General features: G+C 36.1%; 1 protein-coding gene across 1 annotated transcript; it reads right to left on the bottom strand.

Moving 5' to 3' along the window:
- Positions 1-163: 163 nt before the first annotated feature.
- On the bottom strand, positions 164-27,874 carry AASDHPPT (aminoadipate-semialdehyde dehydrogenase-phosphopantetheinyl transferase). The gene is made up of 6 exons (XM_036902735.2): positions 27,561-27,874; positions 25,709-25,934; positions 11,965-12,086; positions 11,176-11,337; positions 3,835-3,906; positions 164-2,090 (listed from the first exon to the last, which is right to left on the bottom strand). Exons 1-6 carry the CDS (start codon positions 27,867-27,869, stop codon positions 1,926-1,928), a joined length of 1,056 nt encoding a protein of 351 aa, XP_036758630.2. The 5' UTR covers positions 27,870-27,874; the 3' UTR covers positions 164-1,925.
- Positions 27,875-27,902: the final 28 nt, after the last annotated feature.

Here is a 27,902-nt window from a genome sequence, read left to right as displayed (position 1 = left end):
CTAAAGGGTTGAAAGAGCTTGCTCTGGAATCAGGAAATGGGACAAGGAAGTCAAGGTAGTGGTATTTTTCATTTAGAAAATGTAGATATATTTGACTCTTTATGTGTAGGTTTAACTTTAAAAAACAAAAACAAAATTAGCAGTATCTGACTCAAAAGTTCAATAATGTTAATCATTTATTATTATTATTATGACAAGAAAGATGACAGTTTCTCATATCACTATTACATTCATGCTAGGGAAAACAATGTTTCCTCTATTATAAATGCTACCTGATCTTTTACAAACACGTTATTTACTATTCTTAGAATATTTGGGCATGCTTAATAAAGTAAAAAAATTTAAAACATTCCAGTATTTTTTACTAAGCAAAGTATCTACTGTTATAAATTTACACACAGATTTGTAGTTTTAGTAACAGAAACAATTTAGTTTCACTTCTTCATATTAACAATAACAAGAACTTTAAATCTCCGAGACATGCGACACGACCATGTAACAGGTTTTGTCATCAATATGATGGTCATGGTATCTTACATATTATGTTCTCACTGTAAATTAAGTCCTATTTACCAAAATAAAAAGAGGCAAAGACAATTAACAGGCAGTTCATAAAAAAAGGAATATAAATAGCCAATAACAACAATAATATCAACCTCACTGCAATGAAAAAAACAAATTAAAAAAAAAGACTTTTTCATTTGTATTGGCAAAGATTAAATTTGTAAAGAAGGGATAATCTACAGTTGACTAGGCTGTATGCAGGTGAAGGGTAAAGAGGTGGTCATATATAACACTAACTGGAAGTGTAAATTATAGACTTTTTGGAGAGCAATTTGGCAGTACTTACCAAGCTCTAAAAATGTTTAAGCCCTTTGAACCAGTCATTCCACTTCTAGAAACCTTCTAAGCATAATTAAGCACTTACCTCAAAAATGTGGTTACAAGGACATTCAATGCACCACTGCTTATAGTAAAAATTGCAGGCAATCAAAAATGTCTAGCACAGAGGAAAAAGTGAGTAAACGGTAGCACACTGTCTTTCTGGCAGGGAGTGGGCTTCCCCTGAACACCGTGTCCCCACGCCCGCCTTCCCATCCTCCTTACCCAGAGTCTACCTCCCACAGGATGATAAGGCCACAGATCAGCTCACTCAGGGAAATCGTCTGTCTCAGTGGACACTGAAAGGGAAGCTTCTGGGGGCTTTTGGGAGAAGTCTTTTTCAATGATAAAATGGCGATGAGAGGAGACATGGACTTTCCTGCCTTTTAAACACAATTTTAAGAAGTTGTGAAGCTGGAAGTTACAATAACATCTCTTAAGACCATGAGGGACACAAGCCTAAAGCAAAACCAATAAATTGAGGCCAAGGCAAAAGAAAGCGTCCTTAATGACACCTTTGTATGGTAAGTAAATAAATGTCCTTGGTTATTTAAATCTATGTTTGGACATTGTTACCTCTGGTTAAAAGCATCCTAACTGATATCAGCCATACAATAGAATACATTAGCATCACTAAAAGTTATGCCACTGAAGTATATTTAAGAACACTAGATGTGCAATTAAGAGAACAAAACAGTGTATTACTATGGATTCATTTGCTAGAAAAAGGTCTGGAAAGATTATTTTGGGTTTTAGGAATAATTATCTCTGAAAGATAGGAATTTAAATATCTCTTTATGCAATTGTTTTTTTTCCTGCAATGAGCATGTTGTCACTTATTTTTCAGGGAATTCCTTCTGTCAATCCAATGTGATTTTGGGGAGAAAGAGGTAACTATGTATTCTAGTGAGCTATCTGGAACTAGGAGTCTGCTTTTTTAATAGGGAAGTTGTTTTTAAAAACTGATTTTTGAAATAAAAGTTGATACTATCAGCATTTATTTTTTAATGAATACATTTCCCTTTATTACTTAAGGAACCATATCATGACTTTGTACCATTTCGAATTGAAATTTCCTCTGTGAAGCAAAAACAGTCCCAAAATGAAGGATCTTCAGGGGTCATAGGAACAGCAGAGGATATTAAATCATTGAAGGTGAGAATAGTAAACTGCCTCTGGGTTGGTTTAGAATCATCTTGAGATGAAACCTAAAATGGAAATTGGTTGTTATACTCATTATTAATACTGCATGTTAATGAAATAACACCAAATTACATTTCAGTAATATTAAATCACAACACAGTAGGATTTCTAGATAATTCTTTACTTCTTATGTTAGTGTTGACTATAAAAAACAAAAACAACCTTTCTAATTTCTTGTACATACAGTAATTGTGGCATGGCTTTACTATACCACAACTAAAAATTCTGAATCAGCAGATCAGTTAAAATGGGGTCCCAAAATATTAACTTTTAGCAAGCAGGTGGGCTATTCTAATAGAGGTGGGACCACTATGCAAACTTTTGAGAAATACTCTAGAGGCTGGAGTTGAAAAAATTTGCCATAACCTCAGAGATGCAACACTTCTTGAGGAAATGATTCACTCAACTTCAAATGTAAACTTTACCTTACACTTTAAAATAGAGCCTTTGTTCACAACTCAATGCATTATAGACTTAAACATTCTATACATTCTAGTAGTCATAATATTTAGGTCTTTATATAGTGCTTTAACAAGGTCAAGCACATATTTTATGATTTATGTCTCGCAATTATGCTGATGTTTGTTATCTCAATTTTATAGCTGGGGAAACTAAGGCTAAGGAAACACCAACCAATGTGCATGAGTTTACAGCACAGGTTAAACAGCAGGCCTGGGCCTGGAACCCAGGTCTTCTGAACAGTACTCTTGTTCTTTTTCCACTATGTCAGTGCTGCCTTATATAAACAGGCTCTCTCCAGTGAAATAAAAAGGAAGTACTTCATGTGTAAATGTTGCAAAAAATATATAGGTCTATGGAAACAAGGTATTTTAGAGAACGTAAAGCTGAGAGTTAAGCAGACAAAGACAGGCAACCTGGGTCAGAACATCTTTAAATAGCAGGGGTTAATATCAACATGCCATCTGTTTTAAGGATAATCTAAGATTTTTAATCCTTTGTTAATCTATGAAAGGCATGATCTATACACTGAGCTATTTTTCTAGAGGTAACAATGCATATATAATAACTATGCTATGTTCTTTCATATGGATTCCCTGAAAAATAATGATATACATATAGTTTTGATTATAACATTGTTATAATTATACATTATGTAAGTATTTCATAAATATTTCAGCAGAATGATAACCATATGTAGGCTAAGAGTCCTTGTCCTTAAATTTTTTTTTTAAATTTCTTCATCACTTACCAATAATACAAGAAAGTAAAAACATTGTGATTGAAGTATTGAGACCAGTGATATGCTTCAATATGACGTAAGGTCTCTCACATGTTTGACACTGAAACTTTAGGAATAATTTAGATTACTACAAAAGGGGGAAGGGGTTTAATTTGCCAGATAATTCCATTACTCGCCACCCTTCAACATGATACCTTATATTCAACACAGCCCCAATTCCCTGGGATATAAACTACTGTTAGGAAGACTATCATAGTATTATCCTGAATTTCAATTGAAAATATAAGTAAGACAGCACTACCAAAATTTTTTCTTTGTAATATTTAAGTGTATTTGAATGTGAGGAAACAAGTAACATACTTTTAAAAAATTTCTATGAAATTCCAGATGATCTTAAGGATTTGATAATGAAAAAACTTCTAAATCTATAATCATAAAAAAAACCTCTAACCGGATATAAACCAAATAATTGTTTCCATTAATAAAGAATAAACTCAATATTGATTCATGCTTTTTATAAAAAAATCAGAGAAATCTTAAAATCTTACACCCTGATGTCTAGATCCATCGGGTTTCCTAAGAGCTACTGCAACAAAATGGTGCTCATCTATTTTACTTTCCTGAAAAATAAAAATAAATAGTGCAAATTTAGACATACTTTTATTTATATTTTTAAAAACTTAAATCTCTACACACACACACTCCCCTACCTCCTTTGAACCATTCAAGTCACATACATTTTTGGCCCTTTACTCTTAAATATTAAAATTTTTACTGAAAAGGCACTTTACTAAGGCATTTTCCCATAAGACATCAGTTGAATTAGGCAATTACAGTCAGAAATAGTATTACTCAAGGACTTTTCATCCTTTACCCTCTTCTTTCCATCTTCACACCTTAAGATACCCAAATTAGGAAAAAACAAAATTCAGTATTTTAAGAAATTTTAAGAAAATATGCTTAAAGAAGGAAAAATTATAGCTAGCTAAGTAAAGCTAAGGTCAAAGTTATTTTCCCTTTAACTAAAAACAAGCTCACAATATTTGTTACATGGCCTTCCCCTTATTCTTTATACTGAATATATTAATAATATGAACATTATAACATACAGAGATGTTTTGGCTATAATTAGTTTTGGAAAACCACTTAGCTCATCAGTATTGTAGCGTCTGAATGTAAGGCCAGAATCAGAGGTAACTGGGAAATGAGTTTTCATTTAGTCTGTCCATTAAAATGCCAAGATGCCCTGCTCTATTTATCCACTCAAAATAAAAAGCTTCATCATACCTACTCAGACGTTATTAGCAGCATGTAAATATGAAAATTGACACAGGAAAACTGAAGGTATTTTACAATGACTCAGTTATCAAAACATTAATATTCAATGTCCCCCCAAAATGGAAGTTCCATTAGGTGAGGAACTTTGCCCTAAATCCTTTCTCCCTAGGACAATACATATAATAAGCATCAGTTGGAAAAAGAAGTAAAACCAGCAATCAAGCCAGCTAGCTAAGCTAGTTCACACAATGCTAGTGAACTTTTAATTTAATTTTCAAAACCTTCTAAATTTGCAAGATTCTAAGTTTATAATTTTTTACCCATAAAATTGTGAACAGCATAATTTTCCCATTATCTTCAAGAAACCCAAAGGCAGCAAGAGTATTTTTTTACAGGAGATAGTTTAGCATTAGATTGCAAAGATTACTCTGCTTCAGTGAAACTACAAGTCATTTTCTTATAAACAAAGAAAAAAAGGTTTAAGCTTTAACTTAAAACATTCAAATTCTACAATTTTCCCCCCAAAGGTAAGGTATGAAAAAGTATCTGTCATACATGTTAACATTTCTATTTTTTAAGCATTTTCCTTTCAATGCAAAGCAAAGAATTTCTCTTTTATTTAATCTCATTATTGGAAGTCCTTTGGTCATAACTTTTGTAACAGAGCCTAGTTATAAAAATTGAAAGTCTATGACAATATGATTCCTCTTGGTATAAGAGTTCATATATTTTTCAACAGTATTATTTTTCCAGGTGTAAGATACAGTATTCAGGCAAGTGGAAAATCCTTTAGATTTGTTGCAATAAATAATGGATTCTCGATTATGCTCAAGCTAGAATTTTCAGCTCTGAAACACACAGAATAATAAAGATAATGCTCCTGCCCTCATGGAGCACTGGAGAAGTGAAACAAGTAGATAAATATGGAGATTATGAGGCAAAATGTGGCATGCCATAAGAAAGAAAAAAGCATAGTCTTACAAGCAAGAAGGAGAGGGCACCTAAGTTGGGCTTAAATTATTAAAGAAGGCAGGAAGGAGACTGGAGTGGGGCGGGTCATGGAAGAACAAGAACAATAAATGTAAATAGAAGAGGGTTGTGGATATTCAATAGCAGATAGTAGATTGTAATTTGGCTGCAAAGTGCAGTATATAGGGGGAAATGATGAAGCCTGAAGCAAAATACGGAATACGAACCCAGTTGGGAGGCTACTGCACTAGTCCAACTCAGATGCAAAGGGGGCCCACGCTAGGTGGGTGGCAGGAGCCAGAAGAGTTCTCAGAGGGGAGGATGTCACTGTGAACTGGACTGACTGGCATGACAGAGGAGGAGGAACCAAAAACAGGTCTTTCTATCTGGGATGACTAGATGATGGCACAATCAAAAAAGCCAACTTAGAAAGCAAAAGTAACTTGAAGGGCAATTATGATTCTGACTTATTTGCAGATTTGAGGTGCATAGTCTTCTTCACAGTCTTCAGCAAGAAATAGAGGAATGTGAAGCTGGACTGCTTGAGGCTGCTGCTGGTCATGAGTGGATTCGTGAGAGGAAAGGGGCAGATGCTTGGGAAAATGCCTTACATTTAGAAAGTGGCGATGAAGTGCACTTTTTAAATATATGAGCTTCCGAGCTTAGTCTTTGTCCTCTTTCCCACACGCTGCACAGACTCCCTTCTACTAAGAGGTTTCTTTTAATGACAAACCTATTCTCACCTTAAGGCTCTCCACTTCCATTCCAGACATACATACTCTTCTTACATGTTATTAAAGGTACCAAGCAGGTATTTTTAAAAATCTCCATCTTCTTTTTCGATTTTCAGTTAATAACACTTCTTTTGCACCTTCAAGGTAAATGCTCCATTCTCTCCTGGGATACAGAATTTTACACCATGTCCTATGCGGCACTGTCCTTCCTTTAGCTCTGCTTGAATGAGGCCACTGTTCTTAGACTTCCACACCGTTTACATGGGTGCCACTAGAAAACTTCCAGATCCACACCTGGAGCCAGGATTGTTTTATACAGCCTTGACCCTGACTCTGGTGTCCTGCAGGTATTCTCCTAATGCTGCCTTCAGGAATGGGACTTTTCTTCAGCTTAGCTAGAGTCCTCACACTGTGAAGAGAATGCTGAGTTTGAAGTAGTTGGCTACACACATTAGTTAATGAAAACTGTAGTCTCCCACATGTATTTCTTACTAGGGGTGTGTTCTGTCTCCAACTCAGGGAACAATTTCTAGAACAGCCAGCCACCAAATACATATGGGAAAAAACCCTACACACAAGGCTGATGTTGTGTGGCTGCGACTCCAGATGTTTCAGGAAGTAGTATCTACACAGTAGGGAAAGGAGAGGGGAGTAGATTGCTGCTAAGTTGTTCTGAGCAGCTCTTTCTTTTGGAGTTAGGTGTAAAAAACCGGGGAGGGCTGAACCCTTGTACCTTGTTTTCAGTTTACTGAAGGAACCAGACTCCAGAGCACGGTAAGAGAAAGCAACTTCTCTCTCTCCATTTCCCTTTAAGTAAGAAGTTCTGACAACTCCTTTTTCTCTTTCCCTGGATGAAATCTTGAACAAATCTCATACACAACATTTCTGGTCATTTTCAAGTATCAAATTTTCTCTGAATCATGATACTTTGTCCTGTTTGATCCAAAGTAAATTTTATTCTCATCACCTGCAGAGCTTCTTCTACCTCTTACCCTTGGCTCGAACCTTATGCAGGGTAGGAAGCTTCCACCAGGGAAAAGGACTGATTTCACCTCTCTTCCTAACCCCAGATCCTCCCCATTCACTATGCTGCCTCCAGTTCTAGTATGGGTAAATTCAGTGAGCATCAGTGAGAATGGAAAGGGGTGAAGGAAAGGCAGTGAAGAGCTTTAAATCGCAGCCCTTCCTCACGCCTAAAGGTATTTTGGAGATGCCGTGACAGGACCCTTCTGTCTGCATTTGACTCGAGGTACACTTCCCTTGGCACTAGGCTCATCACTTCCCCTCAACCCGTGTTTCTGGCTGTCCACACCACCAGACTCATTCTGTTACATTCATTCTCCCCTTCTAGGCCTGTTTATTGTGTAATAAACAATCCACACTTAAATATATGAACCTAACATAATTTTTTTCATTATCTTCCTTACTGGTACACTGAATGGGGAAAACACTCAGATACATTCAGTAAAGAATTTATTTTTCCATAGCTGCCTTCAAATACTCTCTGATGGATCTCCCTTTCCCACTCTTGGACAAGCCCTTAAGCAAACCTATTGCTCTTCAGTCACTTTCAGCTAAAAACAAACCCAATTTAATCCTACAACAAATGTACATTCTCCCCCTAGGCTTCATCCTACTCTTCCCTTTTTCCTGCACTCTGGAGTCTTTAAGGTAGGTAGCAAAGCAGAAGGGGATTGGAAGAAAAGGGCAAAGTAATGACCAACACCATTGTGATCCAGTTTTTGAAAGCCTGGGTCACACCAAGTATCCAAATACTGGCCACCTGATGTGGAGGGGGGGTCATCTGCGCCATCTTCAGAGAACCACTTGCAGTTTTTCAGCCCTGGACAGTTCCCTGGAGCTAGCAGTACATTAAGAGCTGACTTCTTATAACTCCTGCCACTACCTTTCTTTTGGAGTTCGTTTAGGTAGGGTCCTGTCAAAAGATACTTTAAGCCCCATTCCACAGCATCTATTTGGTCCACAGGAACTCAGACAAAAGTAAAGCCCAGCTGGCCCAGTGGCTGACTCTTTCCTCCTCACCCAGCCAGGATCATAGCCTTGGACACACTTGCACAGACTGGCTTGAGGAGCATTCAGAGGGCCAGTTTTGCCATCCTAGGAAGTACTGCATGGATTTGTCTGCCATTTCTTTTTATGCCAAAGGGAGAAATTCTACTTAACACCCTTTACATTTCCTTTTGAAAAACATTTTGTAATACATGAGACACTTCTTAAAAATACAATGTAAGTAGTTACCTGGGTAATGGTTATTGTCTTCCTAAAAGACCTTAAACACTTTGAACTAAACATGGAAAACCAGAAAGATTTCCACCTAACGCTAATTCAGTTAACTTTTAAACAAAAATAACAAAAGTTTCAGTCATTAACCTGGAAAAATATAAATAAATTACTTTAAAATATGAAATATATTTTACAAAAAAGAAATCTTCATTTTCTAACAAGTTATAAAGAATATCAAAAGTACTTATTGGAAGAAAAAATGTTATCTACCTAGAAGTAAATTTTTAAAACAAATTAGATCAAATCTATCCTAAAATAAATTATATTCAATTTACTAACAAAACTGCAATTACTTCATGTAACAGAAATATATGCTTTAAAAAATAAAATTAAAAGCTATATTCAGGAAAGCAATATCAATATCAGCCTAAGTCAAAAAGTTGGTGTTAAATTATAAAGTAATTTAGTCACATAAGGACTATATTGCATAGCATAGTATAGCATAGCATAGCATAGCATAGCATGTGTGTGTGTGGCATAGGAAACATAGCTCATAATATAAATCTTTGTACGGTAACAGATGGTAACTACATTTATCATGGTGAGCATTTAATAATATATTTAATTAATGAATCTAAGTTGTTTATCTGAAACCAATATAATATTGTATACAAACTACATTTCAATTTAAAAAAGTTAGAAAAAAAAGTTGATGTTAAAATTTTAACCCTCCAACTCAACAACATAGCTACCTTTTACCATTGCCTACTGTACATCATTATTTCCAACAAGCCTTTTTATGTATAAATTTGTCTTGATGATTTGTTTCACTAGTCATCAGTTAAACATTATGCCCATAATAACATATATAACATAAGCAGCCTTTTCCATTCCATGTTGATACAAATCATTAAGCATCACGAGTATGACTGCAGTAAAAGGCTAATCACAGCTTGCTTCAGTTTTCTCATTAGGTGACATCTGATTTTTTTCCAGTTATAAAACTTATTTTCTATTGAATCCAGGTACGAAAAGTGAATGCTAAAAATGCATAGTAAGAACTTTTTATCTGGCTTCATTAAGAATAAGTTAACTTTTACTTCAGTTTACTCCACATGAGTGAAATGGCTGAGGCTTGCCCCTTTAAATATGAAACTACTTTTTAATAATTCTGGTTACAAATTTTAAAAACTGCACTTTGTTTTAAAACAAAGTATCCTAAATATAATTTACACTTTAATTGATAGGATCCCTACCGTATCCATTCTCTTAGCAGTGATACAGCATTGTTTCTCAAAATACTTTCTGCCCAATACTACTCTTATTTTACTTTGGTCCATTTGATCATTCTTTGTTTCCTCCACACGACCTTTAAATATTGATATTGCAGGACTCAGTCCTAGGCCTTTTCTTCTTTTAATTCAGGTAATCTTACAGCTGCAACTTTAAATACCATGGCTTCAACTAATAGCCACATGTTAATAATGATTTTTTTTCCACTGGTCCAGCCTTCTGTTCTATTCAGTGACCTGACACCTTCACTTAGGTGTTTCAAACTTAACATATCACTTGTTCTCTAGTATTCAGTATTCCAACAGATGGTCCTACAAATCAGAGAATTGCTCATAACATTTTTGACATCTCATTTCCTTAACTTCCACAGATCATCACAAATAGTACTTGTTCTTAGAACACCAATCTGACGTATCACTTCCAACTTAATACTTGTTAAATTCTCTTAAGAAAATTAGTGAATACCTTCTATTTTATGCACTCAACACTAACTCCTTATTCTGGGTACCAACCTTCTCTGCACTATTCAGGTGATCACAGCAGAACTACCACATTATACTACAACCTATCTGCTGGGCTCTGGATGCTTAACGTAAACTGGACCACTCAAGAGTAGCTACCATGGCTACAATGATTAGCCAGTAGATAAGCACCTAACCCAAGCTAGGCCAGGCTCTTCTCCAGGACTCTTAAGGATTGGACTTCACCGATCTCCATGAGTTTTTGAACTGCAAATTGTCACATGCAAAAGTAGTAGGCAGCCATGTTTCCTGCCACACAGAACAGAGAAGTTAAGAAAGCTTTTATATAGAATAAGAAACAAGGGTGGAAGAAAACTGAAGTCAGGTTGTACAGATAGTAAGAGCTTTGAGTTTTCCAGTCCCCAATTCTAGCAAATTCTGCTGCCTGGTTATGAATTCCTCCAGCAGTCTGGCTCAAATGAATTTGTATTGATTTTTCACTCACTAGCAACGAAGAATTGCTAGTGACAGAAACCAAATACAGAAAAAGACCAAAGTCTTTAACTCAACCAATAATGCCCACGTGATCTTACTAGCCTAACCTGGAATCCCTCTTAAATCCCTCGACATGGTACAAAGTATCTTCCTTTGACTTTTTTTATACGTGCAAAGCTCTATTTCACAGCCTTTATTCCTGCTCATTTTACTTACCTCACTCTATTACTTACCTTTCAAAGTATCAGGTTAAATGTTATATGCTCTCATAGTGTACCTATTTTCACCTTCAACCACCAAGACTGGATTTTAGTTGTATCTAGTTTCAATGACTGGCTTCCCCAAATCAATCTCACATTTATGCACAAAATAAGGAAATTCTCACAGTTTTTAGCAATTTTGATAAATTTCTTACCTCAAATGCCCATTCTTTTTCTTCTTCCCCATCCAGGAACAAACGTGTTTCTTTATAAACTTGGCCTATATCCAGGTTTAATGGGGATATATCAAATTCAAGACGCTGCAATTCAAATCCTAGTCCAACACCAATGGCTTTTATGAAGCTTTCTTTCAATGCCTAAGATACAGAGACATTTTCTCTTAAGGCATTAAAGTAGGTAAAAATTTTCAGAAAATCTATAGAGCCAGCACACATAAATTTTTAACTCTATATTACCAAAGGCTGTAAGCTACTTTTTAACCCTTTATAACAGCATGGGGACAAACCAGCTGAGTGATCTTAAGGCAAATGATTTAAGCTCCCTGCATCTCCCTTCTGTCAAGTATAACATAAGAATGACAGTGCCTTCCTCATAGAGCTACTGTGAGAATTAACTAACTTATGAGGGGCTCAAAGTAAACTCTTCTGGCAGACAGTAAGTACCATGTTTGTTAAATAAGACCTCACATATATGAGTGCCCTTGAGACAGAAAACACTAAACATTATTTATAAATGGTGACCAATATGTCTTGTTTTACTTTTAAAAGTAAGTACCTTCTGAGCATTAAATATACATTCAATTTTGTTAAATGCTATTGTAATAATATATGCATTATTCATGTATACAAAAATCATGAAGATCCCCAATAATAAGCAATTATTTACTGCATGAACTACTGAGTAAACAAAGGACTTCTCCTATTTTTGCAAAGACAGTGGAATCATTATAGATTTTAACTCTCAAAATTAGAAAGAAGTTATACCCAATTCCTATAAAACATATCCAGTTGAGTCCATTCGTCTTTAAAGCTTCTGATTGTTTCCCATTCTTTGTTGGTAAACTTTCTTTTCATAATATGAAAGAATTCTGGAATTGAACCACGACCTGTCAATTGAGGAAGTACAGAATTAAAAATAGCTGTTCTATTACCAAACCTGTCAAAGAGCACAAAACAGAAAACTACATGCCAACCTTACTTCTGAATACAGTCACAATAATCCCAAAGAAAATATCAACAAATCAAAGTTGGAAATTAAAGGAATAACACACACAATGACAAGCAGGAGTTAGCTCATAAACAGGATAGTTCAATAGAAATAGTGAAATTCTGTGAATTATCCAATAATTATTAAGGAGAAAAACCATATGGTTGTATCAAGATGCCTCCCAAAAACCTGATAAAATTTAGCAGCCACACCTGTTATAAATTCTAAACTAGTAGGAAATGTTCTGTATATGATAGAATATCAGAAATCCACAACAAACACTCTTCAAATAGAGCTAAACTCTTTTGGGGTTTAAAATTTTACTCTGCTATATAACAAGAAAAAAGGGAATAATTTTTTTATTATTATTTTTTGAGAACTGGTAGAAAGCTGAGGATTGTTCTTTTATCCTAAATAATCAACTGTCATTGGAAAACTAACATACACTGATTGTCTTCACAATAACTGTTTTTCAACATATTTTCTAATTTGACTACTCCAAATAAAAATAGATTTTAATTTCTATTCTTTTGGGATGCTGCTGTGAAATAAACTCATTTTTAAAAAGTCTGAAATACATCCCTAGCTCTACTGTTACAGTCAACAAAATATTACACAGCATTCTAAAAATAAATGACAAATTAAAGAACTCAAAGCATCTGATTTCTCAGATTTAAGGGCTAAGACAAATAAAAAATGCACAGTATGCCTTTCAATATTTTTCCAATATATTATAACTATGTGTTTGTCTACCTTTACTACTAGGTAGGAACTTTCTATCATCATTCACTTATTTATTCTGTAAATATGCAGAACATGTATAAATATACAAATATGTTATTGAACTGACAGTTAAAAACACATCAGTCTTGATTCCTGCCCTCACATACTTCTAGCCTAATTGGCTTGTCAGACAGTCTAGCCCAAAATAGGTAAACAAATGTTGACAATATAAATAAATGAATGCTAACTATTAATTGATAAGCTACTAACTAAATGCTCTGTTGCTCTACATCCTTAGTTCATTACATTATTTTCCCAAAAAAAACCTCTTGTAGTCCCTCGGCAGATTCTGTTAACACAGCTTGCCTACTGTAACTCCATTTCCCATTTCTAAAATACTGACCTCCAAAATCTGACACTCCCAAATGGTTGACTACAAGTTAAAATGACAGCTGCCATTATACCCTCTACAGATACTTCTTATGCAGCAAAGTATGTTTGGGGGGGAAAAAATGTCAAATCCCCCTAAGAACTCCTCTTCAGATCATTCACTCAAGTGCTAGATGCTGGGAATATCATGATGAGCAAAACAGACAAAGTCCTGACATTCATGAGGAGTTGACAGTTTCTCCTATAGTAACCAAGTGCCATTCCCACAGTTACCTCAAGGGTTAAAAACATTAAAAGTCAGCTCTCTCATAGAACTGTTTTATTCCCCGACCATCTCCACTTTGAAACAGTTGAAATAGTTACCTCTTGTTTAACCAGGAAATACTTCTGAAGATCCTACAATGAATGATGTATGTGTATAGGGTGCTTTAGACCTCAAGACAAAGCTCTCATTTATTTTCAAGTTCATCAGACTCAGTTAATTCAACTATTTACTCCTTAGCCCTCTATTCTTCTCAAGAAAAATAACTTAATTTCAATCCATTCATTGAATTCAATTAATGTCTATTATTTGTATCTGTTCTTATTGACAAAGACTATTATTTCCTAAATGTAGGCGCAAAGTTATAAAGTCACTTTCATGCAACAGTATTGAAATACTAAACTTTGTTTGTAGGAGTCCCAAGGCAAGGGATTACCCTTTTTGGGTCATGGACTCCTCTGACAGTCTGATGCTTGTTCTCCCAACACCTTCCTTAAGCCCCTTAATAAAATGAAGCAATACTAGAACATAGAGGCTTGACAAATAATACACTAAAGAGAGTAAAGAAAGCTAGCTTGCAAAAGTGACAAAAGCGTATCTGGAGATTTAAAAAACTGGGAGCACTATACTTACGTAAGTCATAAACTGTTTTCTCAAATAGATTGTGGCACACTGTGTATAACAATAATGGGAAGAATAACTACCTTGGATTTGGAAGACAGCATTGTATATTTTGAGTATTATCTAAAAAGTTTTAATAGAGTATTACCTAAAAAGCCTATAATTTAAAAAGTCCCTGTTGTCATCTATACTGTCATTTTGTTCAGTTTCTTCACAACCTTCAAGAAGCCCTTTGATTTTTAAATATGATAGGGCAATCAAGGAAAAAAACTTAAAATATGCATGCTAATAAAAAATGAACTGATTAACATAAGCAATCTAGGACAATCACTGGAAAGCAATCACATAACTGATTATGTACAGCTAAAAAAGTATCTGATAGAGTATGTTTTCAAATACTTTTGAGACCATCTTATCTATTCCACAAAATAAGAGATTTGATGGCACCAGGAAAAGATGGTTTAGTAAATAGCCTTTCAAAGCACAACATCGCCACACTGTGGCATTATGGTGGGAATACACAGTGGGTGAGTACTCCAGTAGTTTACCTAGGAAATTGACATTTTCTTGTAAAAATCAGTAGGAAATAGCAGAAAAGTACATTTGTCCCTCAAACTATCTGAGGACATCACAATTATCAGAGATATAAATTGGAAAGTCCTCCTAATAATACCATTACACACTCATGTCTATACAATCACAGACTTAATCATTACATTGCACATTTAAGTTTATATGTAAGAAAGATAAAATGACTGAAAAATTTATACAGAACCACCAACCAAGTTTAGGAAAACTAGATTCCCCATTTTTAAGCTTTATCTTTATGGAAAGCAGTATTAGATATTAACTAAGTGTTAATGTGTAATGACCAACTGATCAACACCAGAGAACAACTATAAAATTTATTAAATGTACAGTAGTTACCTACAAAATAATATATAATATGCCTAGCTGCTATTTCAAGCCTACAAAAAAAAAAAATCCTACTAGTTCTAGAACCTCAAAGCACACCTCCATCAATTTCTCTCCAAATCAAGGTCACTGGTGTGTGTGTGTGTGTGTGTGCGCACAAGGTCACTGGTGTGTGTGTGTGTGTGTGTGTGTACATATATATATATAATAGCATCTCAATTAAAGTTCACCATTCTTAAAGGGTCCAGCTCTAAAATAACAAAATTTCACTTTGGATAATAAGATATATTAGAAATTCTACTAGTTTCATTTTCTAAGTACTGGATTACAAATACTATTGCTTCAGTGGAAGAAGACAGTTCTAACTCTGAATTAATATGCACATGATAATGCTTGATTTATCGGCTCACTTCTCTGGGAATCTATCCAGAGACAAACCCAGAGTAAAACAAAAATGTCTGAACTGCTAATATAGATTTCACAAACTACACGTACAAAGTCTCTAGTAGTTATTGACAAAGGGGCTCTTTTAGGCCTCAATACAAGTGGCGTAAAGTGAAAAAGCACTAAACTGAAATGTAACGTAGGTATGGAAACTCTCCACTTACACAGTCCTGAACTTCAACCATTCTTAGTGTGTTTATTTAAACATACATTTATCAAGACATACATGTATCAACACACACCGACAAGAAAAGAGACTAGAGAGCTAGGGCTACTGGGCTGCAAAGTGTTATCCTTCAAGAAAAAGGAACGACGCCAAAGACAGGGTGGCAAGAGGGTGGGGCGGCCCTTAGAGGACAGAGGACAGAAAACTGGAGCCACAGACGATTATTCTCAGGCCTTGAAACCTAGTGTAACTTGCCCTGCTGGGTTTCAAACTTGCTTATTAGGACCCATGACATATTTTTCTTTCAAATTATCCCTTTTGAAATGCTAATGTCCATCTTTTTTTCTAATAGTGGGCACTTTTATTTATAGTTTAGGATCATTTTCAAAGTTGCTAACTGTATAGGCTGTGACAATACAATAAAAGCACAAAACAGTATTGGAGAGCTTGGATATAGGTAGTAAATTACCTGTCAGCATTTGAGTTAACCATGAAAAGTGCTACAGGGTAAGTATAAAGAGACATGTGCATCTACTACTGGTTCTGATCAAAGCTTTCTAGGGAAGTGATAAATACACAATTCCAAGAATAGATAACACATAACCACAGAGACTTTGAACAATTATCCAGTGCTTAAAATGGGTCTTAGCAAAATGTAGTTCATGGACAAATCTGACCTACTACTGGTTTATTTATTTATTTATTTTATCATTGATATAAAATCACATGGGCAACATTGTGGTTACTAGATTCCCCCCATTATCAAGTCCCCACCACATACCCCATTATAGACACTGTCCATCAGCATAGTAAGATGCTATAGAGTCACTCACTACTTGTCTTCTCTGTTACACTGCCTTCCCCGTGCCCCTGCCTACATTGTGTGTGCTAATCGTAATGCCCCTTATTCCTTCTCCCTCCCTCCCTTCCCACCCACCCTCCCCAGTCCCTTTGCCTTTGGTAACTGTTAGTCCATTCTTGGGTCCTGTGATTCTGCTGCTGTTTTGTTCCTTCAGTTTTTGCTTTGTTGTTATGCTCCACAGATGAGTGAAATCATTTGGTACTTTTCTTTCTCCGCCTGGCTTATTTCACTGAGCATAATACTCTCTAGCTCCATCCATGTTGTTACAAATGGTAGGATATGTTTTCTTCTTATAGCTGAATAATACTCCACTGCATATATGTACCACATCTTCTTTATCCATTTATCTAATGATGGACACTTAGGTTGCTTCCATATCTTGGCTATTGTAAATAGTGCTGCGATAAACAAGGGGTGCAAGGAAACTGGGATCCTACATTCTTAGGGCAAATTCCTGGGAGTGGAATTCCTGGGTCAAGTGGTATTTCTATTTTGAATTTTTTGAGGAACCTCCATACTGCTCTCCACAGTGGTTGAACTAGTTTACATTCCACCAGCAGTGTAGGAGGGTTCCCCTTTATCCACATCCTCGCCAGCATTTGCTGTTCCTAGTTTTTTCTGTGTTGGCTGTCCTAACTGGTATGAGGTGGTATCTCATTGTAATTTTAATTTGCATTTCCCTGATAATTAGTGATGTGGAGCATCTTTTCATGTGCCTGTTGGCCAACTAAATTTCTTCTTTGGAGAAGTGTCTGTTCATATCCTCCAACCATTTTTTAATCAGGTTATTTGCTTTTTGGGTGTTGAGGCATGTGAGTTTTTTATATATTTTGGATGTTAACCCCTTGTTGGATATGTCATTTACAAATATATTCTTCCATACTGTAGGATGCCTTTTTGTTCTGCTGATGGTGTTCTTTGCTGTACAGATTTTTAGCATGATGTAGTCCCATTTGTTCATTTTTTGTTTCCCTTGCCCAGGGAGACACGTTCAGGAAAAAATTGTTTATGTTTATAATCAAGAGAGTTTTGCCTATGTTTTCTTCTAAGAGTTTTATGGTTTCATGATTTACATTCAGGTCTTTGATCCATTTTGAGTTTACTTTTGTGTATGGAGTTAGACAATAATCCAGTTTCATTCTTGCATGTAGTTGTCCAGTTTTGCTAACACCAGTTGTTGGAAGAGGCTGTCATTTCACCATTGTATGTCCATGGCTCCTTTATCATATATTAATTGACCGTATATGCTTATTTAGGTTTATATCTGGGCTCTCTAGTCTGTTCCATTGGTCTATGGGTCTGTTCTTGTGCCAGTACCAAATTGTCTTGATTACTGTGGCTTTGTAGTAGAGCTTGAAGTCAGGAAGCATAATGCCCCCTGCTTTATTCTTCCTTCTCAGGATTGCTTTGGCTATTCGGGGTCTTTTGTGGTTCCATATAAATTTGCTCTAGTTCATTGAAGAATGCTGTTGGTATTTTGATAGGAATTGCATTGAATCTGTGGATTGCTTTAGGCAAGATGGCCATTTTCACAATATTAATTCTTCCTAACCATGAGCATGGGATGTGTTTCCTTTTATTGGTATCTTCTTTAATTTCTCTCATAAGTGTCTTGTAGTTTTCAGAGTATAGGTCTTTCACTTCCTTCATTAGGTTTGTTCCTAGGTATTTTATTCTTTTTGATGCAATTGTGAATGTAATTGCTTTCCTGATTTCTTTCTGCTAGTTCATCATTAGTGTATAGGAATGCAATAGATTTCTGTGTATTAATTTTGTATCCTGTGACTTTGCTGAATTCAGATATTAGACCTAGTAGTTTTGCAGTGGATTCTTTTGGGAATGTTTACCTTATGCCTTTCCCATCAAAGTATTTTAAAAGCAGTCTGTTTCCTAGTTCCACAGGTTCACTGATGGAATAGGAATTTTGTCCCACACCATGGATCATATCCAGAATATTACCCATACTTGATTTAGATGATTCAGATGATGAGATTTGGAACTTCCACAGTTGATATTTAGACAAGATTTTGGCTTAAGAGTTAATGCTGGAATAGGTTAAAACTTGGGCATACTGGGATAGGGTTAATTAATTTTGTATGAGGGATGTTTATAAAGAAGAAGGGGTGGGGGGCAGAGGATGGACTGTACTTGGTTGAATACTGTCTCCCAAAATTCATGCCCACACAGTATCTCAATGTGACTTTATTTGGAAATAGTCTTTGCAGATGTAATGAACTTAAGATGAGGTCATATAGGATTAGGGTGGGCTCTATATCCAAGGGCCACTGTTCTTATACAGAGACATTCAGGTACACAGAGAATATAGGGATAATGGACCATGTGAGGATGAAGGTAGAAACTGAAGTGATGTAGCTACAAGCCAAAGTATGCCAAGGAGTGCCAGGAAATGAGAAAGAGGCAAAGGATTCTTCCCTGGAACCTTCAGAGAGAGTGGTACTATCAAAATCTTAGATGACTTCTAGCCTTCAGAACTGTGAGAGAATAAATTCCTGCTGTTTTAAGACACCAGTTTGTGGTACTTTGGTAGGAGCCCTAGGAAACTAATACACACATGCATACAATTTAACTTCTATATGTAGACACATTCACACACTCTGAAGAACTTTAGTGCTATGCGTCTGGAGTCCAACGTTCAAATACTGGCTCCATCACTTCTTAACTGCTACTTAACATCTCTATAGCCTTTCTTAAACTACAAAATAGGGACAGAGAGCTTAGCAGATTAAGGATTGAACATGTAGAGTACCTAGAACTATTATGTACTTACTGTTAGTTCTAAGGTTGCTGTGGTAGTTGTTATTGTTACATGTATATCCTCTTCAGTGAATTGTTTTATCAAGTCTTTTGTCCATTTGTCAAGGAAATTTTTAAGCGATTTTACTATCAATACTTGCAAGCTTTGGATATATTAACAGCATTAACCTTTGTCTGCCTTATTTGCCACAAATATATTCCCTGACGTGTGAGAGAGGATTAATATGAAATCAATCATCTGCTGACTTTCTGGCTTCTTCTCATCCTTCTAAGCTTCAGAGGCATCAATTTTTCAAAAGTCTAACCAAATATACAGTTGTATTGCACTCTAGTAATTGTTATTAAAACCTAACTCTAATTCATTTTGTGGTATAGTGTGAGACAAGGATCTAATGACTTTCTGATGATTTCTCTCATGAAAAAGTGGATGGGTTACAATCTCTCATTGGCTCTGTAAATTACATCTAATACAGTGTTTTTCAAACATTAACATGTCTAACAATCACTTAGGAAATTATTTAAATACAGAATCCTTGGTATATTCTCAGAAATTCTGGTTCAGTAGGTGTGGGGTAGCTTTAAGGAATCTGCATTTTTAACAAACATCCTGGCTGACTTTAATAACCTGACCACCACTTCAGAAATGCCATTCTATACATATAACAATAAAAACTACTACAACCACCCTAGAGCTAACCTTTATTAAGTATTTAATAATTCCAGGCACTTTACATGTTTATCTGTCATCCAATTCTGTTGGTGGTGGTATATTTTAGCCATCAAGAAGTAAAACACACTATACATACAAATTCTAGGAATTAAATATAGAGGAAAAAAATTACCATTTTAGAACAAAATCCAGAAGACTCTATAACCTATGGTTGGAATAATCTTTTACCAATTATTTTTTTTCAAACAAGAGGGAATTCAGAATTTATCAAGGAAAAGAGATATTTAATTAATTAAAAGATAAAATTCAGACGGCAAAAAAACATAACCACTCAAAAGATAAATACATAGAATGGGAAAAATATTTGTATCAGACTTGCTCAATAAAGTGTCAAAGTATAAAGAACTTGTATACACTGACTAGACACTATTAATAGGCAGTCTATAAAAGAACAAATCTAAACATAGCGAGTCAGTAATCCCCCAGTAATTAGAGTAATGCACCATTAATAAATAATCTTTACCCACTAAACAGAAATAAATGTATAAATACTAGCTGTAATTCTTTGCTCTTCTAGTTGTCTATTCTTGTACTAACACCATACTTTCTTGTTTACAAGGCCTAACCTAAGCTTTTAAAAATGGTAAGGCAAGTTCCCTCTCCCTATATTTTTCTATTCTTCTTAGACCTCAGTTCCTCCATAAAATCTTTAAATTCACTTAATCCAGTTCCACAGAATTTTTAACAGATTTTATATGTGCAAATTCTTAAACAGATATCAATAAAATCTAGTATTGAGAAGCTCTATATCATCCGGTGCCTAATAAATGAGCTTTATAGTGTGCATTCAAATCCATGGTCTACTTTTTAGCGAAGTCACCTTGGGCAAATGTCTTCATCCAGTCTGTGAAACAGTAACAACAGTACTTACATCTCAGGCTTAAGAAAATGAGACACATGATGCACAGAAGGCTTTAACACAGTGTTGTACACATAGTACTGCGTTATGACCCCAGTCCAATCCTTTGCACAGTGAGAAAAAACCCATCCATAACTGGGAAGGGGGAAAACTCCAAGTCAGTAAAACTGGTTTAACAGCAAGAAATTCAGAGTACAAAGGTAAGTGTGACTTATTTAAGCTACTTGTGGGCTCTAAATCTAAGCTTAAAAAAAACAAAAATGCTTTAAGCATATTCTGCAAAATGCAGATTCAGAAGATTATAAATCAGTCTAGATAGACACGATAATAGAACAGCCTATTAGCAGCAACAAAGTTGAAAACTGAAATCTCAGAGGGACGGAAATGGAAGTTGTCAAGGTATACGGATGGACAGTAAGGAAGAAGACTCAAAGGAAGAACTACTTTTAATCATAAATCACTGATGAGAATAGTTGTTATATACTGGAACGTGAATCTGATATACCATTTTTCACTGTGGTTGTGTGCCCATTTTTCGTTCTTCAACAAATTTAAGGCATATTTCAAGCAAAATGAGAACTAGTTTGTACATTGAATAAATATTTATTGAGCATCTGCTATGTGCTTAATACTCTTAAGTACTAGGTATGCTGTAGCAAAACCAAGCCTGGTTCTTGCTATTAACTAATGAGGGAGAATAATCAATTAAGTTATAAATACAAATGAGAAAGGCCCCCAAGGAAAAGAGCAGGGAAGTCTTCTCTGAGGTGGTACTGGCTTCTTCTCACTCTTCAGATCTCCGGTACTCAAGAAAAGAGTGGGGAGAATAGGCCAAGGGATCAGTTTTTTGCAATGACCTTCAACAGTTAAGTCTGCTACAGTCAAAGTAATAAAAGATGAGTATGGACAGAAAACAGTGAGCTAAGAGAGCAGCTAGAAATGCAAATGGTGAGGTAGATGAAACAAGATGGGTCATGTTAAAGGAATTGGGCTTAATTAAGAACCAGTCTAAGAGTTGTAAGGAAACTCCTCTAGGTATTTTTAAAGACCACTCTGCTTTGCACAGAGAATGTACTAACTGGGTGAGGATAAAAGAGAAAAGAAGAAACCAATTAGGAGGCTACTAAAATAGTGCAAGAAATGGTATGGTAAGGAGACAAGAAATAGGCTCTACCACGTTCTTAGTTGTCATATACCACCACTTATTTTAAACTTACTGTACTTAATTCATGGAACAGCTTTTTCCCAAGAGCAGTTTTATGTCACTGTTGTTTCAAAGCTATTAAATTAGTATTTAAATCTCAAAATATTGAGTTATTTTGTCCTGCCAATTAATATCCAGGGAAGTTTATAATAAAAATATAAACCTGAAAATATAAAACCCTGGGAAAAAATTATTTTGGTCTTTTCCCAAATTTATATAATAATTTATATACTGTATTTTATCCTACTTTATTTTCTAAATATGGAACACACTGAACAATTCAAAAAACTACCCTTTTATATTTTAAACTATAAAGGCTTTCACAGTAGATAAAAATAGAAAATGTAGGAAAAATCAATCAGAATTTCCCATTTGGATGTAGCAAATTATATTGATAACCTACAAAACCCTTTCCCCCAAGGTTAGGAATGTACAGAACTGATAGTTTACCTATACTAGGGTCCCTAGCATCATGACCCTCTTCTCTGGTCATTCATTAAACAAATATTTACTGAGGGCCAAGTATGAACCAGTTACTTCGTATAACGTTTCTCTCTCTGTTAAGCAGAGAATAAAGAAGTGGTTACAATAATCTCCTTAATTGTGGGCATCTGGCTAGCAGGAATAAACCCAAACCCTCCCTAGATCTATCAATTATTTCCTCATGCCCTGCCACACAGCAATGGGAGAACTGGGAGAGGGAAATAAATGATCTGTACATACTAGAAAGTGGCTAAGGTGACAAGAAGGAAACATCCCACAACTTCCTATATGATGTTTACCTGAAGACAAAATGGGGGTAACAGAACTAAGTCTTTCAATATACTAATAATGCCCCCAAAGGCTGACTCATTTTGAGAGTTGACAATCTAATAACAATGTCTTACAAAGTACAATACTTCCTTTGCTGCTGTCCTGAGTTTTACCTTCCGTCATTTAGCAACTCTTTGGGGCTTCGCTTGATCAATTTCCTAACTTATTCTGATAAGCAGAGCTATTCAAATGACTCTACAGTGATGTCAGCCAGTGTCCACTTCCCACTCTCACTGATAACTGATGCTGTGTCCAACTGCACTTCAGAAATTACTGACACAATAGCAATACTAGTGACAACTGAAAAGACCTCTTGCCACATGTGTGACTGGCTTTATCATTGGCTTTTTGGCAATGAAACAGTCAAAGAAAAGGAAAAGTCATAGATATTGTGATCAGTCAAATAAGATCAATCAAATATGTGGGGGAAAAAGTCTAATAAAATATAACAGGAAACTAAATCTTCAATTTTTCTCAATTCCTTCTTATCATTTACTATGTTTCAATTAGTAACTACTTGTTTATCCAGGATGGACCAACAGGGTCCCTCAAACCAACTGGTAATAAATCTGTGTCTAACAGGCATAACCCCAGGCAGATTCAACCTTATGGGCCAACCATCACTGTGCAGTTGTGCTGCCTGCACTCTAAGGAGCAATGCCTCTCCAATAATTTGATTTTAGCAAAAGTCCGCATAAGGACGGCAGGAAGTATTGAAAGCATATGGGCTTGTTCCCATGCTCATTCAGAATCTTTTATAACAGTGGTTCTTTCCGTTTAAGTCTTCTACAACCCCGCTGAAAACTAGATTCTCTCGAGAAAAATGCAGATGTGCACATTCACACAAAATGTAGTAAACAATTTTAAAAATGCCTTGATGTTTATTCAGGGACTTCAAGAACCCCTGCCATTAATAGTGGCGCTTCCTTCTGAACAGTTAAGAAAAGCGTTGTAATAGAAAGGTTTATAAGCAGGTCAGAAAAAAAAGTGGTGGGAAATGCAAGGTAAAGACTCTGAAAGAGAAAGTGAGAGATGAGAGATAGTGAGACATACTCTGAAGCTGTACTACAGCAAGAAAGTGGTTTATTCATTTGACAAATATTTGCTGGGCACTATGATGAACTAGGTAGGGTGCCAAGATATATGACAGTAACTAAACTCAGATGTAGCTAACATAGCTCCTGCTCTCACGCAGCTTATCAAGACCACAGGAAAGACAATTAACTATCCTGATAAATAATTACAAACTGAGATATATTATTGGAATGAAGAAAGTACAGTTTATGAAAGACTATAATAAAAGAACCTAGCTTAGAGTGAAGGTTCACAAGCTTCCTTAAAAGACTGAGGTTTAATCTCACTAGGAAGTTAGTTATCTCTGCAGAAATGGGTGTGTGGATAAAGTTAATAAAAATCATCCAGACCAAGAGAGACATAGCAAGGTCCTATGGTGGAGGCAGGGTACAGATTAGGAAATTCCACTATAAATTTGGAAGACGTCAGTTCTCTTATTAACAACTTTCTTCTGAACCTGCTACTTATCTTCTGAAGAAAAGAATAGTCTATTCATTGTAGGGTGGTTGAGAAAATTGTATCAGAAGATATATATAAAGCACTGAATAAAATACTTTGGCACATACCAAGTGCTCACTAAATGTTAGTGATGATGAAAATGATATACTTAAGAGAACCTATGTTCTAATAAAATTGCCTGGGTATAGTCAACCCTGCAATACATGTTAACAGCTCCTTCAGCCGCCAGTGACAGATTTCTAAGGCAAAACATTAGCAACTTAAATGCAGCTGACTCTTGAACAATTTGGGTTTGAATTTCACAGGTCCACTTAAATGCAGACTTTTTTTCAGTGATTTGTGACAATTTGAAAAAACATTTTCTTTAGCCTACTATAAATTTAAGAGTACAGTATATAATACATAAAACATACAAAATATGTGTTAATCATCTGTCTATGTTATCAGTGAGGCTTCTGGGCAACAGTAGGGTATTAGTAGTTAAGTTTTTGGGAAGTCAAGTTATACGCAAATTTTCAACTGTGCATGCCGTTGGCACCACAGTCCCCACATTGTTCAAGGGTCAACTGTATTTTAATAATTGCTTATTCTTCATTTTCACTTACATAAATGAACTATACTTAGATGTAGCAAAAATACTACCAAAGGATTATAGTATACTTTACCAATGAGACTATTTTTTTTTTTAAACAAACCAACAACTTACTGATGAATTTCAGGAAATAAATTTAAAAAAAGTTCTCATAATTTAATTACTATGTTTTTTGAATAGAATGCTACTCAAAATTGACTCTTCACTCTCTTCACTGAGTTCAACTAGATTAACATCTATTAAATATAAACTAAGCTTTTGGAAAACTGTCCTTACAATCTTTGAAAATACTTTCTTAGTTTTACTTAACTCGTCGAGGTATAATTTAAAGAGGGAATCTCTGTATTTTTACTTGCCTCTATGGAAAGCACTGTATGAATCCCCAGTAATGGAGACTCTATCCTTTATGCAGAAATCTGCTACTATTCAAGGACATACGCCCTTTCCTGATATATGCTCTCTCATATACACTACCTTTGAGTAATAAACAGTTTTCCTAAACCTAAATATAATACATATATTACACATAGGATATTACAGATATTTAAGTTTACTGAGATTACTCAATAGATAAGAACTGAGACAAAAAAGACACTTAACTCTTGGAAGATACTACAAAAATGCAACATTACCTGGAAAACTAGTCTTCATTACATCAATTCCAACTTGTAGCTCGGGTTCAGCAGCAAGTACAGCATAGTCCCCTTGATGAGAGATGTTAAAGTTGAAATTGGGGTAAGGATTCAGTGAGTCTTTTGCAAGAACTGGCTTTCCCTTTGCAGTTCTTTGCAAACGAATATTATTCCAAGGGATATTCAATTTCTCTGCAACTAACTTCCTTATCATCAGACGACCAGCCTGTTAAGTAAATAAAATATGTGGTACTTATGTCTACTAAAGACTTAGGTACATTGCCTATAATATACAAAGTCCATTTTTGTGGTTTCTAAAATACTAATTTTCAAAAGTTTTTAAAAGTACCTAAGTATTAAATACATTATGATTTAAGCAATTCTTAATACAGAAAAACAGTTAAAGTCCCTCTTTAGCAACTCCCTCAACAGGTAGTCAGTGTTAACAAATAGACATCCTTCTAGTCTTTTCTCTAAGTACTTAAATATTTCGTGTTCATTTGCTTATGCTTTTGCTATCTGTCTACATACTTGAAATCCTACAATTTCTACATTCTACCACACGTAAGCTTTTTAACTTGTGTCAGGGATTATTTCATGTCTGTACATGTAGTTCTGATCTGTACACTTTTAACTGCAGCATAGTATTTCATGGTGTCAAGGCACCACAGTTTGATTGACTTCTCCTCTATTATTGGACCCTTTAGGCTGGCTCTAGTTTAGCTGCTATAAAAAAACTCCCCCAGTGAATAACCTGCTATACCTACATATTTGTGCATACATGCCAGTATTTCTAGACTTTACATACTCATCACTTGGCTTCAACAATTAGCAATGCAGGGCCTACCTTGTTTCACTTATACCCCCATCCACTCTCTCGTACTTGCATTATTAAAAAAGAAATAAAACTAAAACCACACAAAAATACCCAAGAGTATAAGGGGGCTAAGTATATTTTGTAAAATATCTTTCAAGTTTTTTCCCCTTCAGTTCTAACACTGATTTTTAAAAACTGCAAGACTTTGAATTTCAGTTACTTACACATTATATAAAAGTGTAAAATATATTCACCAATATACTTCCCAACAACTCAATTACTTCACATTCCAAACGAAAAGGATTTTCAATATAGGGACACTTTCAAGAAATGACTCTTTGAAGTAATGATAGAGGTTGTTTCAAACTGCACTATTCGCAGAGGTAATACTGAGATCCAACTTCCAGTGTGTTGCCTAAAAATACCTAACTAAAGTAAATAATTCTATTTAAAATACTGTTTTCCAAGGTGTCTAGTCGTACGCCTGGGACTGCATCCTCCCTGAGCCTGTTTCACTGCTAAGAGGCTGGTCTACGCTCCTACCACAGCTTCGGCGTGTGCAAGGATAAACTAATCACAGTCAATATTTTCTAGGGCCTACTGCCCACTGCATTGTGCAGGACGCCTTTAGGGATGGGATATTTAATAGGCAGACTAAGCATGTGCTATGTATGAGCCCACGCAAAGAAAAAATCAAATTTGATTAAAATATAAAAACATCCACTACTGCTAATAAACACAACTACTTCATACACCTATTTTACGGTTTAGCAGGGTCTCTATTTTCAATTACAACGGGGGTGCGGGGGTTAACTAATTTGTACAGGGATCGAGGCTGCTGCCGAGGCGACTACAAAGACCGCTGAGCGCAGGCCGTGCGCGCCGGAGCCCCAGCACGCCCACCACTCGCCCTGGCCGGCCGCGAGGGCGCGGCAACGCGAGGCTCGCTCGGAGACAGAGCGGCAAGGAGACTCCCCGCAGCCCAGCCCCCCGCCTCATCCTCGGCTCCTGGGCTCTACCAAAGACCTGCAGTACCATGGCTGCCTTAGCGTCCCGGGCAAAGACGAACTGGCCAATGCGCTCCTTCTCCTCGGGCTGGATCGACCGCACCGCCAGCAGCCACTCTGCTCGGCTCGGCAGCCAGGTGCCGCAAGAAAAGGCCCAACGCACGCCCTCCATTGATGGCACCGAGCAGAACCGCTTGGCAGGTAAAACCATACACCAGGAAGGGGCCTCGCGGCCACCTCGGGTCTGATGGCGCGGACACTGGCGTGCCCCACCCCCTCCTTCCAGGCGCCTGCGCGGGGGGCGGGGCGTCGCGCACGCCACGGACGCCCCGCTCATCGGGAGCCCTCCCTTCCCCCTCCCGGCCACACC

Source organism: Manis pentadactyla, chromosome 13, assembly GCF_030020395.1.
Source record: "Manis pentadactyla isolate mManPen7 chromosome 13, mManPen7.hap1, whole genome shotgun sequence".
Taxonomy (NCBI): domain Eukaryota; kingdom Metazoa; phylum Chordata; class Mammalia; order Pholidota; family Manidae; genus Manis; species Manis pentadactyla.
The sequence above is the reverse complement of the archived record's forward strand: the minus strand, read 5'-3'. Positions and strand labels throughout refer to the sequence as shown.

What these genes read in the sequence shown, in the direction of transcription:
- AASDHPPT (XM_036902735.2), bottom strand. Translation starts at nt 27,869, where the DNA reads ATGAGCGGGGCGTCCGTGGCGTGCGCGACGCCCCGCCCCCCGCGCAGG. An exon ending in ATATGTTTTATAGGAATTGG is followed by an intron (nt 11,338 to 11,964) that starts GTATAACTTCTT and finishes TCTGTATCTTAG; the next exon opens with GCATTGAAAGAAAGCTTCAT. An exon ending in AAAAAGAATGGGCATTTGAG is followed by an intron (nt 3,907 to 11,175) that starts GTAAGAAATTTA and finishes TTTATTTTTCAG; the next exon opens with GAAAGTAAAATAGATGAGCA.